Consider the following 15,796-nt stretch of genomic DNA (forward strand, 5'->3'; position numbering starts at 1 on the left):
AAAAAAAAAAAAAAAAAAAAAAAAAAAAAAACCCCCAAAAGATATTAAAAATGAAAAAAAAAAAAAAAAAAAAAAAGAGGAAATAGGAAGGTGTTATTAGGGATACTGTTTACCATGTGTTCATATTTCAATGCCAAAGTAAAAAAACCCACAACACGGGGTTCAACAGTCATCAGTGCTCCCCCAAGTGAGGCAGTTATTAAAAAAAAAATTAAAAAAAAGCATGACAGGATTCAGTTTTTTTGTACTTTTAAAAGTGGGTGTCAAAAGCAGGGAGGGACAAATGACCCCTTTCTACTTTAGCTGCTTAAAAAACAAAAAACAAACAAAGTCCTTCGAAAAGGCTGCGCTCAGCTTTTATTTACACTTAGGTCCAATGTTCTATTGGTTGGAGACCTGTCCCAGAGCAGATTGATCGCAACACACACACACACACACACACACGCACGCACGCACGCACGCGCACGCACGCACTCAAGCTTCTGGCAAATGGGTGTTTCTAAGTGTGTCACTACATACAACGGTATCCGTCGGTTGCATAGAGACGGATTCTTCTCACCAGAGCAGCGCGTGTTCCTGGTAAACATTCAAGTTCGGATCATCGCTTGAAATGATCCTTAAATAATGGGAATCAGTCGAGTTTTAAACCGAGTCAACAGATTTGTTCACAAGCACCACTTCTGTAAAAGAAAAAAAAAGGAAATAAAGATGGACACACCAATTATAAAAAAAAAAAAAAGATTAGCTCTCTCTTTGTAATACTGTAACTACATGTGGTTCAAAGCGACACAACATACAGGAAAAAGACAACCGCAACAAAAGAAGACAAAACTACTCTGAAACGGAGGAGGGGGGTTATCTGTCAGTCTGAGTGGCTCCCTGCTCGGCTGCCGCCAAAAAAAAAAAAAAAAACAAAGCAGCATGTCGACGGATCCTTCCTCCCTCGGAGATGAAGTTGTGCGTCTCGCTGCGATTGTTCTCGACGTGACCAGAAAACAGGAAACTCGCCGACAGACGGGATAGTGGTTCGTTGTGTCTTATACTCTCATTCAATCGAGGAGTTATGGTTTATATTATGTACAATAATTTATTAGATTCTAAAACTGTATATTCATTTTTTCTTCTTCCTAATGTAAGATAACTCTTTAAAAGAGAGTGCACCTTTTTTTTTTTTTTGTTTTGAATGCTGCATCAGTTCATGAGTTTATTTTTGTTTACTTGCAGGCTTTATGTGCTATTAGAGTTGCAGGTGTTCCAGAGAGAGGGGCTGGGAGGGAGGAAAAATAAGAGCTCCAGACAGAAAGTAGTGAGGATGGATCAGAACCGGACAGCGTGGCCGGGTTTTCTGCTCAACTCACAGGGCAGAGCAGGTGGGCTGGTAGGTGATGGAGTGAGGGGTGTACAGTCATCTTCAGTCCAGGATGTGTTGCTTTTCTTATTTTTTCAGATTTTAAGGTTCTTTATAGTTTCAGCTCTCTTTTTGAGCAGATCTCCCACCTCCTGTAGCGAACGCAGGTAACTGCTCTGCACCTTGTCCATAGCAGCCTTCGTAAACGACGCCTCCTCCTGAAACACAGAAACATCAGCCGCTTATTTTCCCACTGATGCCAATTGAGTGACTTGGTTGCTATATTTAGCAACTTTTTACACACACACACACACACACACACACACACACACACACACACACACACAAAACCTAAATTTAAACGGTATCGTATTGACCAGATAGCTACAAGCGGTGCATCATTAAAAGACAATCTTTGAAAAACATGCAAAAAGCTGGTCAACAATTACATTAATATTTCAAATGCTGTCACACCAACAATGAACTTTCCATTTACCATTTTATTGAGTAGAAATATTTCTTGCACCTACCCTTGAGCATCCTTCCAAGGTTAAACTGGCCAGTTTTAGGGCAGTGATGCCAGACTCTTGCCCCCTGATGTGCTCCACTGCCTGGGTAAGTAAGTCCTGCAAGTTCCCAGTCAGCTCCTGGAATCCACACACCACCAACGGCTGCAGCACAGGGAGACAACATGAGACACATGGACAGACACCTCACAGAACTGCATAGGAGGAGTGTGTGGGTGTGTGTACCATTGCAGTATTGGCATCCTTTTTCTTCTTTTTCTTCTTCTGTAAACTTGTCTTCAGTGGCCGCAGGATCTTGGCACAGTAGCTAGCACTCCACAACACTATGCTCACTGTCTGCAGAACAAACCCAACAAAGTATTGTTTCAAATTATTAGAGTATTTCGGAAATAAATAAATAAATAAATAAAACAGAGAAGAGTTTTACCTCAAGAAAGAAAACTAGATTTTCTAATAAAGAGGGTTGGGTTTTTAATTTGCTCCCTTTCATTTCCAATAAATCTCCTTTGCTTTTATTAAGTATTTCTGTGGAGAGAACATAGAATTATGAAACATATGAAAAAACAAATGGAGCCTAAAATATAACCCAGCCGGTACCTCACCTTGAAGTTGAACAACTAATGACTTAAAAACGTTACAGATCTGAATTTGAAGCTCCGATGATTCGTCTGGGACAGAGAACACGCACACATAAAAAAAAGAAAAAAGAAAAAAAAACATTAAGTGTCAGGTGGAACACAGCGAGCCACGTCATTGGGCCTCAAAGCTGAGGTCATTTCATCTCACCGAGTCCGGCTGACTCCAGCTCCTGCAGGTGGACCGAGAGCTGCAGCGCCGCAGCCTGACAGTGGCAGCTGCCGACGGACAGTGCCGAGGCCATTCGGGTGGAGGGGGGGCCCAGCAGGGGGTACTGGGTCCATAAAAGAAAAACAATCGCTGTATTAAAGAGACGGTGCTGTGTGTTTTCCAGCCACATGAAATCCTTTTAAAGCAGTCATTTTTATAACTTCAGTCAATATAAAAATGTGATATAGATCAAATATGACTTCAATTACAAGGACAAATTTCTTTCAACACCTTAAAGAGTTTGTCTCTTTAAAAACTCCTGCTCTTCCTGAAGCTCCGCCTTCAGGAAGTCATCACAACATGGCTCCTCTATTAATCCTCTGGCAACATTTTTACCAGCGATTCACAGAGAAGCAGCTCCTATAATGAGCTCAGCTGATGTGCAGTTCCACCAGGTGTTAGCTAATTGCTGCTGGCTAGTCTGAAGGAGCTGAGTGGAGGAAACAGTACCTCAGAGGAGGAGCTCTGTCCTCCTCCTCGCCTGGGTGTTTTTGAACAACTGAATGGTTGCCACGGGTGATTAATGGATTTCTCTAACATGCGTGAAAGAATCAAGGCAACACTCACAGGTGTGTTTTTGAAAACAACATAACATTTTAAACATGATGTAAAGCTCAAAAAAGTTGATTTTTGGAGCTGCCTCTTTAAGAAACGGTGCCTCATATCCTGTTCTTCTTGCTGAGAATACACACAAATCTAGCCCAATGCTAACAGAGCAAGCATCAGAGCTGGCCTGACTTGTACCTGTGTGCGTTTCTCTGCGATCTGCGCCGCTGCGTGCAGCGTCTGGTTGAACTGCGACAGCAGGCTGCGGTGGAGCGAGCTCCTGTCGCCGACGCCGTTCTCATTGGACATCTCAGAGTTCTGCTGCGAGGCGGCGTGTCCCGACGGCGTGAGCGAGGCGAGCAGGCGCAACGTCAGTGAGCGGATCCGCAGCCAGGCCGTCTCCTCCTCCAGAGAGCGAGTCCGGTGCTCATCAGTTAACTGCCTGTAAAGGGCAGAGGGCAAAAAAGAAAAAAAGGCGAACATGTGGGTCCGTTTTTTGTTTCTGTGAAAGAAAAAGAGAGAAGAAATATATATTCCATACCTTTGTTTAGGGTCCCAGTTTGTGAATACAGTAAGGTCTCTGTTGTCCCTTAAAGTATCCCAGGGGACATCGTCTTCCTCTGAAGACAAAGACATGGCCTTAACACTTTCCTCTAGACTCAAGACGCTGAAAAAACAAAGACAGCTCAATCAAAGGAGAACCGTCTGCAAAACCCGACAGCTGTTACTCTGCGGCGCCTGGCCTTACATGTCCCCCTCCAGGTACAAGTCCAGCAGCATCCTCTCAGTGCGGACCTGGGCGAAGTGCAGCGATTGGTTCAGCCGGTTCCTGAGAGCGATGAACTCTGGGATTTTTTCAAACGCGCCGTACTTGTACGCCTGGATGATGTATTCGGAGGTCTGGAACGGAGCGGCAGGAAAAAAAGAAAAAGAAACGGTGTTTAGGGAGTCGAGGGCAGCGGGAGGGTGAGATTCGGAGCAGGGGGATGGAGGGGGACACGCTTACATCTTTCTGGTTGGAGTGGAAAAACCTGAGGGAGAAGTTGCAGGACTGGGAGGCAGCAGAGAACTGACCCAGAGACTCGGCGTAACGCGTTAAAAGAAACCTGTGGGGGGAAAAAAAAAAAAAAGAAAAAAAAGGATCAGAATATGTAGGCAGAATGTCAGAGGCAACTTTTACTACCGTTAGAAAGTAAATTATACACAGAGTTTGCACAGGAATATTGAAGGGCTTTAAGCATTTTGAAGGTAAATTTTAAACATTTTCCAGCACCAAACACTAAAAAAAAATAATAACAGCTTCAATTCACTAATATGACATTATTAATAATGTCTTGTGATTGCATTCTAAATTCCACAGCAAAATAAACTAAAACCTAAGAAATTTAAAGTTTTGAAATGTCTCTGAAACACTAATTTCACAAAAAAAAATACCAATCATACACTAAAGGAATGCTATGCTCTTCCATTTTTGACAAAAAATATGTTTCTTTGGTCATTAAAAATAAATGAAATAAAAATATCTTAAAAATGTTCTTGGTAAGTTTTCTAGCATTTAGCAAATAGAAATAATTTTGGTAATTATAACTGATCTAAAACAAGAAAAGTTTTGTCTCATTTAATTTCAGATGTTGAGAGAAAAAAAATTGTGTCTTTTTATTAGATGTATGAAAATATCTGGTTTCAACTGTAAATATTGGCCTCCAAATGTAGGCCTAAAGCAAACAGACTGCACTTTATTACAAAACTGCAAAGTTAGAATTCATACAGAAATCAAGCACTTTCCTTGAAAACATCCAAATTAAATTAAAGCATTTTCAAGGTTTTTAAGCACTTGTGCGAATTTTGCCTATAGGTTTTGTAGTTATATATATAAAAAAGCTGCACCTAAATAAATTCCATCAGTTATTCAGCTGAAAAAGTTAAATGTGTTTCACAAGGAGAACAGATGACCTGAAACATGTCCAGTCAGACAAAAAGACAAAAGTTAAAGAAACAGAGAGATGAAAAATTGAGTGGAAGGGAAAAGCCAGCTGAAAAAGATACACAAATTTATATAAAATTCACAGATTGCATCTCCTGAACCATGTGGTTGAACTGACCCTATGGTGTCGTGCTGTATGTGCTTGGCATCCAGGCTGGAGTAAAGGTCCACCACAGGCTCAAAGGAGCCCAGGCGGCAGTAGAGGAGCAGCAGCAGCAGCTTGAACTGGGCATTGGAGGAGCTGTGAGACAGACCCTCCTCCAGGAGGCCCAGACACTGCCACACCATGTCCTCATCTCCTACACGTGCAAACACAAGGACAACGTGGAGACAATGCTTTGGCTGGAGTTACAAGAATGACAAAAATGATTCTAAAAAGAGGCTGACCTGTTTCTGTCCACAGGTCTATGTACACATGAGCTGCCATGAGGCAGTACATGTCAGAGAACTGCAGCTCGGTCTTCAGGGCGCTGCTTCCTGTGACAAAAAAAACAAAAAAAAAACAATAAAATAAATCAGGGACTAAAGAAACCATGAACCCTTTGATTTGTTTTTTACAACCCTTTAACGTTTCAAACAGCAAGTTTCAAAATCGCAAAGCAGAAGTCCTCCAGGGCACTAGGGGGAGTCGACCAACAAATCAACCAGACCCTCAGTAAAAGGAAAAGAAGTTGGAGGAAAAAAGTAAAGGTGTGCTATACTTCATATCTTTTACAATAACATACAACAGCAGCATATTTATGTAGGTAATATCATCTACTCCACCCTGCCCCTAGTGGTCTGGAGCACTTCTGATTTTGTGACGTTTCATATTTGCCGTTTGTGGCATTTTTCCAAAATAGGACAAACATTCAGCAGATCTCTGAAGTTTCACTTCATAAGAGCCGTTTGTTTTCAAATGTTTGGATGAACCGCCAAGAAAGAGACTTAATTCTACCATGCTGGGTCAGAAACATAAACATAAAAATGTGGAGAATGCATTGATAATTGAGCCTTTGGGGTTACTATTCTCAAGATGGTGGACTTTGAGCCTCTCGCACTTCTTTACTCTGATGTTCAGAACAATGTACGATGCTGAAAGGTCGATACAAAATAAAATAAAAACAGAAACAGTTGCCAGCCATACCAAACTTGAGGCCGTGGTGATAGTGAGCCTTGAGCTCGGCGATGAGGTGCAGCTTCCCACTGACGTCCAGGGAGTGATGCAACCCCAGGGCCCGACTCAGCTGACAAACACACAGATGCCTCTGGAGGGCCTTGGTGTCCTCTGGGAAAGCGAAGCCGTCCTCTCCCTGCTCTCCCAGTGGAACCACTTCACTCAGCCGGTTAATAAACTGCAGGAAGGAAACAACACAGAACATAATCTATGTTTTACACATCAAATCTTCGCTGTTCCACAGGCAGGCACGTCTCTGAAACCTGCCCTACCAGGGTTATGAGTTTTTGGGTTTTTCATTATAGTTCAGTTTTATTTTGTTGTGACTTTTTATGCGTCTGATTCAATTAGTTTTAGTTCATTTTAAGAGTGTGTTTGATAGTTTTTATGACTTAGTTCAATATTGTTTAGTTTTAGTATGTTTTAGTTTTATCGTATTAAAAAAACAAAATATTTGTTTTAATTTTAGAGTGTCCTTGCTAGTTTTTACCAAGTTATTAAAATAGTTTTTAGTTTATTTTTTTGTTTATAGTAGTAGTTTTAGTTTTTCCATATTTTGGTTCATTTTTAGCAGAAAGTATTGTATTGTGATTATGAATGTATTGATTGGGTAATGAATACTCAGCAGAAAATAAAATTTTTAAAAAAATTCAATTATTGCTCAACAACCAACTGACCAGTGTTTTCTCCCATCTTTTGCTGTTGTCGTTTGCAGCGTCGCATGTTTTATAGTTTTTCCAAATTAAATTACTGTTTTTATTGATTTCGGTTAACAAAACTGTTTTCCCAAGTTCAGTTTCCTCGTTGTGGTGGACTACAGTAACCTTGGTCCTACCTGGACATGCTGGTCTGGACTCAGCAGATGAAGGTATATTTTCAGGTCGGTGATGCAGCACGGCTTGTCTCCGAACTTCCTGAAGAACTGCACCATCAGGTCTAGAGGCTCGCCTGTTTAAACCCAAACAGCAGAGTGTGAGGTAAAGCAGCAGCAGCATCATCAGGTAGGTGAACAACTTGTCTCCAGCCCGGAGCATCCTGCCCTACCTGGCAGGTTCTCCTCAGGGTAGCCTCGTTCTCTCAGTCGGTGCATCAATTCCAGCCGGGCTAAGTACGGCCCTCTGAGAGAGCGAGAGTCTTTTTCATCTTCTACTTTGATTCTCTCCTCCACAAACCTCACCACCTCGGCCACGGTGTGATGCACCGAACCCTCCGAGCAGCTGGAGACACAGAAACATGGTGAGAGCGCCGCCTCCTTTTCCCCCACAACGAGCTTCCTTATTAGAATTCCGCTCACTGTTCTCCGTCCTCCGGTGGGCTCCACGACTGGTCCATCAGGTGGAACAGAGAGTCAAAGTAGGAGGGGTAGAACTGCCAGTCGTCAGGACTGAAACAGGAAACAAATTTAAGACTTTTTAAGGTCACCATGAATGGAATTTAAGACCTGCATCTGTACAGGAAGGTAAGAATGTCGTCCAGCCAACTGGCAATAAATTTGGACTTACCTATGAAAAAAAGCTAGCTAACAGGGGCATGTTAGCAATTAGCTACTGATAGCCTCAGCCATAGACATAATAAAGGTATTTCTTATTTAATTATTATGCGTCTGTGGCTGTAACTGAAGACACAGAACACAAAGTAGATGTCTGAGTGCAACTTTCAGAAAAGTTCTACAGTAAAAAAAAAACAATAAAAAAACCAAAAACAGAATATACAAATTTAATAGTTCTGTCAAGACAAAATGTAAGACCTGTGATTAACATATTAATGGCCAACTTACTTTTTAAAATGAAATGAAGACATTTTAAGGCATTGATACTTTTAAATGCATGAATTTTTAAGGGTGCGTGGACAGTTTGTATTACTGACGTCGTAGCTGCGATCTGTAGCAGACTGAACGTGTTTCATGTCAAATCTTCCAACAAAGACAGGAGGTGCTTTGATTGATGACACCTACAGTATTTCCATTGACCGTAAAACTGTGTAAATTAGGAGTCGCTCAATAGAAACACGTTTTCAGATAAAGTTTACGTGCTAGGATAAGGTGGTTCTTCAGTGGTATTAAAACTGACGTAATTTGCAAAACTGAAACGGAAACACTTTGGCCTCCTTGGATAATGTGCAGCATCACAGTTCATATAAACTTGTGTGTCATTGTAACGTGTTGAATCCATAACTCTCTGTAAAATCACCAACTACAATTTCCCCAAAGTGTCGCATACATAGTCGCTCCAAAGTAGGCGGGGCCAATCTTCTTATAAATGTTTACCCACTTTTTCAGCAGCAGCTTTTGGGCCAGGGCGTTGCACTCCGGCCAGCGTTCCAGTCGAGTGTAGAGCATCATGCACTTCCTCTCCCTGCTCTGCAGCTCACTGGTCAGTTTCTCTGTGGAACAAAGTTCAAAATGAACACTGAAGATAAAAACAATACTGACTTTTTCCAACATTTATGTGCCATATGAATATTAGGAAATCAACAGGAAAAAACAGATCACTGCTGTTGCGTACACCAAGAGGGAAGACCACAAACAGCAATTATTCAGTCATATTTGATCCAAGAACTTTGTTCTATTATATATAAAACAGAAATATTGCAAAAAAAACAAACACTAAACACATCCACCTACCTCCCAGTGGACCCCTGATCACATCTAGAGCTTCTTCACACTTCCCCAGACGCTCCAGGATCATAAAATACAGCTGCACCTGCAGCCACATGGTGGAAGAAAAAACTACGCTGAAATTCTGTTACCAAGTGAACGTTTTAGAGTTAAACATGCTAGTTTGTATGCAACTTCAGTCTGTTTGACGATTAAACAATTATTAAATTAGTTGATTATTTCAGTAATCGAATCCTCACGATCAATCGTTTTGGCCCTACCCTGTCCAGGCTAGAGGGCAAAGGTCAGAAGATGACGCAGACTCAGTGAGGCTTACCTCAGCTTCGGCTTCGATCTTCTCCTCCTTCACCATTTTCTCCACCATGCGCTCGGCCAGAGGCAGGAACATGGTCTGGGCCAGTTTCTCATCCTTCGCTGAGATCGCCTACATTAAAAACGGAGTCGCCTTTTAACTTCATGTAGAAAAAGCAAAAGACATGCCAACAGAAAGCCTGGCCGTACCTGCATCACCAGACTCATGACAGACCAGAAGTAATATGGATTCTTGGGGACAATTTTGTACAAGGCCATCCCTGCCTGTGAAGTTACGAATAAAGTTGTTTTTATCCATCTCATTACCGACAGGGAAGAAAAATCAGCCATTAGTAATGTTTGTTCCCTCACCTGCTGCATCTTCTTGTACTCTCCCACGCGGGCGTAAGCCATGAAGAGGTGAGAGTGGTACTCCTCGCTGAGCGGGACCTTCTTCACCGCCGCTTCGTACAGCTTGGTGACCAGCTCGGCTGGAAGCGGACGGTGAACCATTAACTCAGAGTGTTAACATCAGCTGGCAGGAATGGGGGCGTGAATACTTACGGCGGTGCATCTCCCTGTACAGAATGGTCAGCGCCTGCAGAGAGTTGTCGTCGGTGGGCTCCAGGGCGGTCACCTCCTGGGCCAACGAGAAGGCTTCATCCTGCTTCCCCATCCTCTGCAGGCCGATGGCCTTTAAAACCTGCAGAAAAAAACCAAAAAAACAAAAAGCAGAACGTTTGGAAAAAAAATAAATAAATAAAAAAAAAAAAAAATACTGATGATGCTGTTTACTGAAGATGAGGCTGTATGGATATGTTGCCAACGTGACATCACGTACCCCCCCCGCCCCAGCTCCCTGCTAGAGGGCAAAAAGCTGCTAGCCGACAGTGGCTAACATTGGTTTTAGTTGTCAAGACGTCAACGTAATGCACTAAATCTTAAACGTACGAGATATATACAAGAAAAAGGAGTTCAATGCTTTGCTACCAATTGTCAGCGCTACAGCAAGTAGATAAGATCAGAAAAAAGTTTTAATAAAAAAAAATAGCGAGGAAGATAGAAGTAGATCAGTCGCTAGCTTGACTATGACAATTTTAACATGTAGATGTGCTGTGGAATTCAGTGTGTTTTGGTTCAGCTAAAGAAAAAAAAGGCGACCCACACACCACCTCTCTGACAGCTCATCAGTAGAGCAGGTGTTTAAATGAGCTAAATACCACAGCGATCATTTATTCATAATTGCATTAACAATTGTTATACAAGCATCAAGCCTGAAAACATAAAACTAACAGACTGAATGTTCTGTTCTTTGTGTGGGAAATGTTTGCATGTTTTTTTTCAGGGGTTGAATCCTGATATGCTAGTTCATCACAGTGCGTTAGGACCATTATAGATGGAAAAAAAGAAAATCTGAGCCCAAAGAAAAATTCTGAAACTTTGAGATTCATCTCAGAAATTTTCTGAAAAAAAAAAACATTGATTTTTTTGAGTTTGAAAGGTTGAAAATTTGCCAGAAAAAAAAAAAATCCCACTCACCTTGGCACAGTGCAGGTCCTTGTGTTTTTTCAGCAGTTTATCTGCCTGCTGTATTGCCATCTTATTGTTGCCATTATCAAGATAATCTGAGGAAACATAATAAAAGAAGAACTGTTACAGTCATTCAGATTCAGAAGATTCATTATTTTTCCTAGGAAGGGAAAAAACTAACTTCATTAATAACCCCCTCATGAGCAATCGCTTCATCTGAGGAGATGAGTAATTAACAGGATTGTTTTTAAGTAAGCAGTACTTTTTATGGGTCATATGATAGGAAACGATTTTCTGATCTTTGGAAGTCTTTCAGAACTTCTTGGAGAAGGTTTCACTGATTAACTGGAGATTTTCACACCACCAAATCCAAATAAGGAAGAAGCTCAATGATTAAAGGATGTCTACTTTCAAGATTTTTATTTTTTTTAAAGATATAACTTAAAATGAAATACATAAAAATGGTCTGCCAAAATATTTGTTGTTTAATGTACTCTAATGTTGCAGCAAAAAAAAAAACTTTATGGGACAAAGAGTCTCCCCCTCCCCTGCCTGTTGCTGTACACTGCCAGTCAGCTGGCTCCTACACTTTTTCCCTTTGCCTATACGACAGAGAAATTCAGCTTTTGGAAACACTGGCTGTCATGAAAAACAAAGAGTTGTGTGTGAAGCTAAAAGAAAACTCCACTCATTTTTATTAGGCAACATTTTTTCCCCGAGGGTTCCACCGTTAAATCAGCCGCAAGTTCCTTCATTTTCAGACAGACTATTTACCATGCTAACAGCTCCAAAGGAAACAATACATTTTCTTGTCATTCTTAAATCTTTCTATTGATTAATATATTGTTAGGATTCAACGACTGCTGTATTCTAGCCGATCACCAATTGTTAAAAAGCCTGACCTATTGTTTCCCACTTTGGCCAACTCCTTTTTTTTTTTTTTTTTTTTTTAAATTAGAAAAGTTGCTAGACATAGCAACAAAAATAACTAAATTGTTAGATTTTCAGATAAGTATCTGCCAACAGTCCACAATGAAGCATATCTGGGTCGATTTATCGGTGCGCCATTAATATATTACTAATAAAGACAATACAATAATGTTATACACATAATGTACCTTTAACCAATGTCGATATCTATTATTAATTGCTGCTTTTCTGCTTGAAATAAAGGCAGTTAATGTAGATTTTTATTTGAATGGTATTATTACTAAACTCATCACACCAGCAGATGATTTTGAAGTCATTTCTCTTTACAGCCATATTTTGTGCCGTTACTGCACAAGGATGTCAAAAACTATAAAATAATTAGCTTACATTCTAGTGAAGTCTCAACATAAAACTACAAACTACACGTTTTCCCCAAACGGCTCACGAGTATTGCAGTGTGTGGACGCAGAGCCACAAACTGTTTCAGTCCCTCCAGGACAGCTGGCTGCCAAAATTAACCGGCCGGCACGGCAGTATGCTGTGATTATGTCACATCTATTCTCTCTGCTCAAGCTGCCGTCACAGGGAAGGCAAAACCGCTGAAAACTCTGAGGAACGGTTTGGACACCGACATCAGGATGCAGTTTATAAGTGGGACACATGACAAGCAGCACAGAGGGTCCTGAAAACAGCAGGGGCATGCAAAATAAAATACTCTTAAAAAGTCGACACAAATTTATTTCTATTTCCGTTTTGAGTTTTTCCATCCGACTGGTTTTCTGAGTTCTGAAGGCCAAATTTTAGCATCACCTTAAATACTAACCTGATGCAGTTAAGCTAAATTTTTCTGCATTTATTTATTTTTTTATGATCTTGATCCAGACATGCTACTTAAGCTTAATAGAACAACTGCTTTGTGACAGCAAAATTATGAAATTACTTTTCTTCTTCCCTCTGGTGTTGAGCTGCAATGATAATGACAGTAGAGGGCTGCCAATACTTTTTTTTTTTTTTTTTTACAAAAGTAGCTCGTTTTCAAAAACATTTGAAATCTGACGATGCTAGTCTGTCCTGGTCTTCTTAAACTGCTTCATTGTGTGTTACTGTAGTTAAATTCTCCAAAAGGGGTCATTTGATTCATTTTAAATACTGACTTATAGCAAAGAAGCAAAACAAAAACTCAAACCTACTATACCTGAATTAAGTTTAATTGTGCAGAAAAGTCTCCATATGAAACTTCAATAAAACTCTACCTTACAAACACCTTAATGTTGCTAACTGAGATCCGACATGTATGCAGTTTCTATTGATACCTGATGGCTAACTTTGTGGCCGTAATAAAATAGCCAAAAACCACATAAAAGCGGGTAAAATTTCGGTTAAATTTGAAAACAAAAACCTAATGGACGCTTCTTATAAAAGTTGCTTGGCGGTTTGAGCAGAGCTCTGACAGCTCCACACAGCTAGCCAGCTACAAAGCATTGTCCTTAACTGTTGTGATGCTAATGCTAACTAAAGGCTAACTATACAACTATGCCTTTCAAATATTCCAGCTGCCGCGTTATGTCGGACATTGTAGTCCAAACCTGACAGGAAATATCTTGTGAAGTTCGTAAAGTTCTTCAAATGTATCGGGAATGTACCTACAATCTGACAGGCTGATTATCTTGACACATTAGCCAGCTGAGCTAGCTGTCAAACACCCACCGTTAGCAAAAGGAGAAACCTTTCGACTTTGAGAGGGAGCTACAACACCTTTAAATCGCCCAAACCTTAAAGTGCTTCAACACAACTGCTAATGAGCGTAGTTTTTGAAACGGGAGGTGCGAGAATTCGTTCAGACGTCCGCCGCAGCAGCGGTGTCCTTCTCCGGCTTAGCGTTAGACCGGGTAAGGTGCACTGTCATTGGACCCTGCATGCAGCAGAGTCCGCGGCTGGAACCTGAGGGGCCGCATCACTGCACTTAAAACTCCAACAGCCTGTATTGAAATCATATAGTCCCCGATAGAATACGGCCTTGTTCTTCAAACCTGCCCCACTGAATAAATATTTATCTCCTAATTGATATCTTACCATAAATAGGTCTGAGTCTCCTGTCGTTAGGATCTTGCACATGGCCTCTCGCCGCCATGGTGGAGTTTACCTGCTGTGTAAATGTTCGCGCATGCGTACTTCCGGCTGTATCATGCCTGATTTAAAGATTCCCCCCCCCCCCCCCGCTGAAATCAGAATAGCATGCGTATATGGAAACCCATTACTGTCAATAAATGAAAATAAGAAGCAACGATTTAAAATATATATTGTGAGAAATTGGAAATTAAAATTTTCCTTCAAATATGTCTTTGCATCACGAGATGTACATCACTAAGACTGAATTACTATGACAACCAACGTACTCTTAAGTAAAATCTGCGACAAAAATTGAGCAACAGGTGAAAAATATTACTCCATTAAGTAACAATCTTTAAAAATAAAAAACATTTCTGTCAAAGGTTTTTAAAAATAGATATCAGTGTATGTTAGAATGTCTTAATTCAGTAGCATTCCTCAACGAATGTGACCTTTTTGAGATCACACCACAGCATCTTACATCTTATGTTTTACATTTTTCATTTTATAAAATATTTAGAGGTGAACTTGTTGAGTTGCTTGAGATTAATGAATAATTCATGTGCACTTAAGCTTAAAAGTCATGAAATGATGGGCAAACATTTTTCTCGTCAAGATCTTGAAGCAGTAAACACAACTCAAACCATCACCACTGTATGGTGTGATGGTTGCTTTTTTGTACACAAGAGTACAAAAAAGGTACTGAGATGTACATTTTTTATGTCAGTCTACAGAATGTTTTGCCAAATATCTTGGGGGTCAAGCTTTACCTTTCTTGGAAAATGTTACAGAACTTTGAGTTCTTCATAGCCGAAAGTGGCATTACCTCAGAACTCTCCCTGCTGAAATTAAACCAAAAAATGTGATTAATCACAGTTGTATGATTTAACATGGCGGCAATTACTTCCTCAAAGAGGTCAGGTTGGTTTGGGAACCTTTTGTTTCCTTAAAAACTGAAATAATGCAAAATCTCTTTTTGCATTTTTACGCAGATTATCACTGTATAATATACAAAAAAATAACATTGGTATAATCTATAACATATCTATATGTTATGCTATGTAAATCCTTTTCATAGAATCGATTTTGGAAGTGCCTCATGATTACAGTTTCTTCTGATTATACGTTTTATTACCCTGGGCACTTTTACAATATTTGGTCAGAAATAAGGCTCATATTATAAAAAATAAACTTCTTAAATATTGGTTATATTGCTTTGCAGACATTGACTCAGACAAAACCAATCTAAACTGATCATAAACAGCACAAACATAAAATAAATCCATCGACAATCCAGAACAAGATTTAGCCATATGAAAAAAATGTAATTATTGATGACATAGGCTATGAGATGGAGTTACTAAATCATTACTACATCCTTTGCTAAGCTAGACAGATTCATATTAATCATAAGTGTAAAAAATATTATAGTTCAATAAGTATATTACATTGATTATCCATGTATTGAAACATGAATAATCATGTATTAATACATAACATTCAAGAATTGGTCTTAAGACCAAATCTTAAATGTAGTTGGGGTTATTTGTATTCCACAAGTGAGCGGTTCGGCCTGGTCTCACTCCCATGTGTGCTTTTACAAGTTTTTTTTGTGCATGTGGTTCCGAGAACTGACGGTCTAACGGAATAAACCCATCCCACTGCGTCTGCGCTCCTGAACACCACGCTAAGACAGGTACTTCTTTTTCTCAACGTTGCCAAATTGTAAAAGTATTTAGACACTTTAATATTTTTGATAAAAATATAAACTTCAATGTTTACTACGCACTACTGTGATGTGGAAGTAAAATAAATTTTTTACTTTTTTCAGCAAATGAAAATTGCAATAGTGTGATGTACAATTTAGTTTATAAGTGAAAGAAAATGACAAAGCACTCCTAATAAAACAGTC

The 15,796-nt window shown here is 40.0% G+C and overlaps 1 protein-coding gene across 1 annotated transcript; it reads right to left on the bottom strand.

Moving 5' to 3' along the window:
* Positions 1 to 872: 872 nt before the first annotated feature.
* On the bottom strand, positions 873 to 13,906 carry naa25 (N-alpha-acetyltransferase 25, NatB auxiliary subunit). Its single transcript, XM_015032456.1, has 24 exons — positions 13,849 to 13,906; positions 10,855 to 10,940; positions 9,880 to 10,018; positions 9,688 to 9,806; positions 9,526 to 9,600; positions 9,341 to 9,448; positions 9,031 to 9,109; positions 8,678 to 8,789; positions 7,702 to 7,791; positions 7,452 to 7,624; positions 7,243 to 7,355; positions 6,378 to 6,585; positions 5,639 to 5,728; positions 5,370 to 5,550; positions 4,274 to 4,373; positions 4,016 to 4,167; positions 3,809 to 3,934; positions 3,466 to 3,709; positions 2,662 to 2,785; positions 2,478 to 2,543; positions 2,303 to 2,400; positions 2,101 to 2,211; positions 1,879 to 2,019; positions 873 to 1,566 (listed from the first exon to the last, which is right to left on the bottom strand). Exons 1-24 carry the CDS (start codon positions 13,904 to 13,906, stop codon positions 1,444 to 1,446), a joined length of 2,916 nt encoding a protein of 971 aa, XP_014887942.1. The 3' UTR covers positions 873 to 1,443.
* Positions 13,907 to 15,796: the final 1,890 nt, after the last annotated feature.

Source organism: Poecilia latipinna, unplaced genomic scaffold, assembly GCF_001443285.1.
Source record: "Poecilia latipinna isolate Pla-1442-1.1 unplaced genomic scaffold, P_latipinna-1.0 Scaffold242, whole genome shotgun sequence".
Lineage (NCBI taxonomy): Eukaryota > Metazoa > Chordata > Actinopteri > Cyprinodontiformes > Poeciliidae > Poecilia > Poecilia latipinna.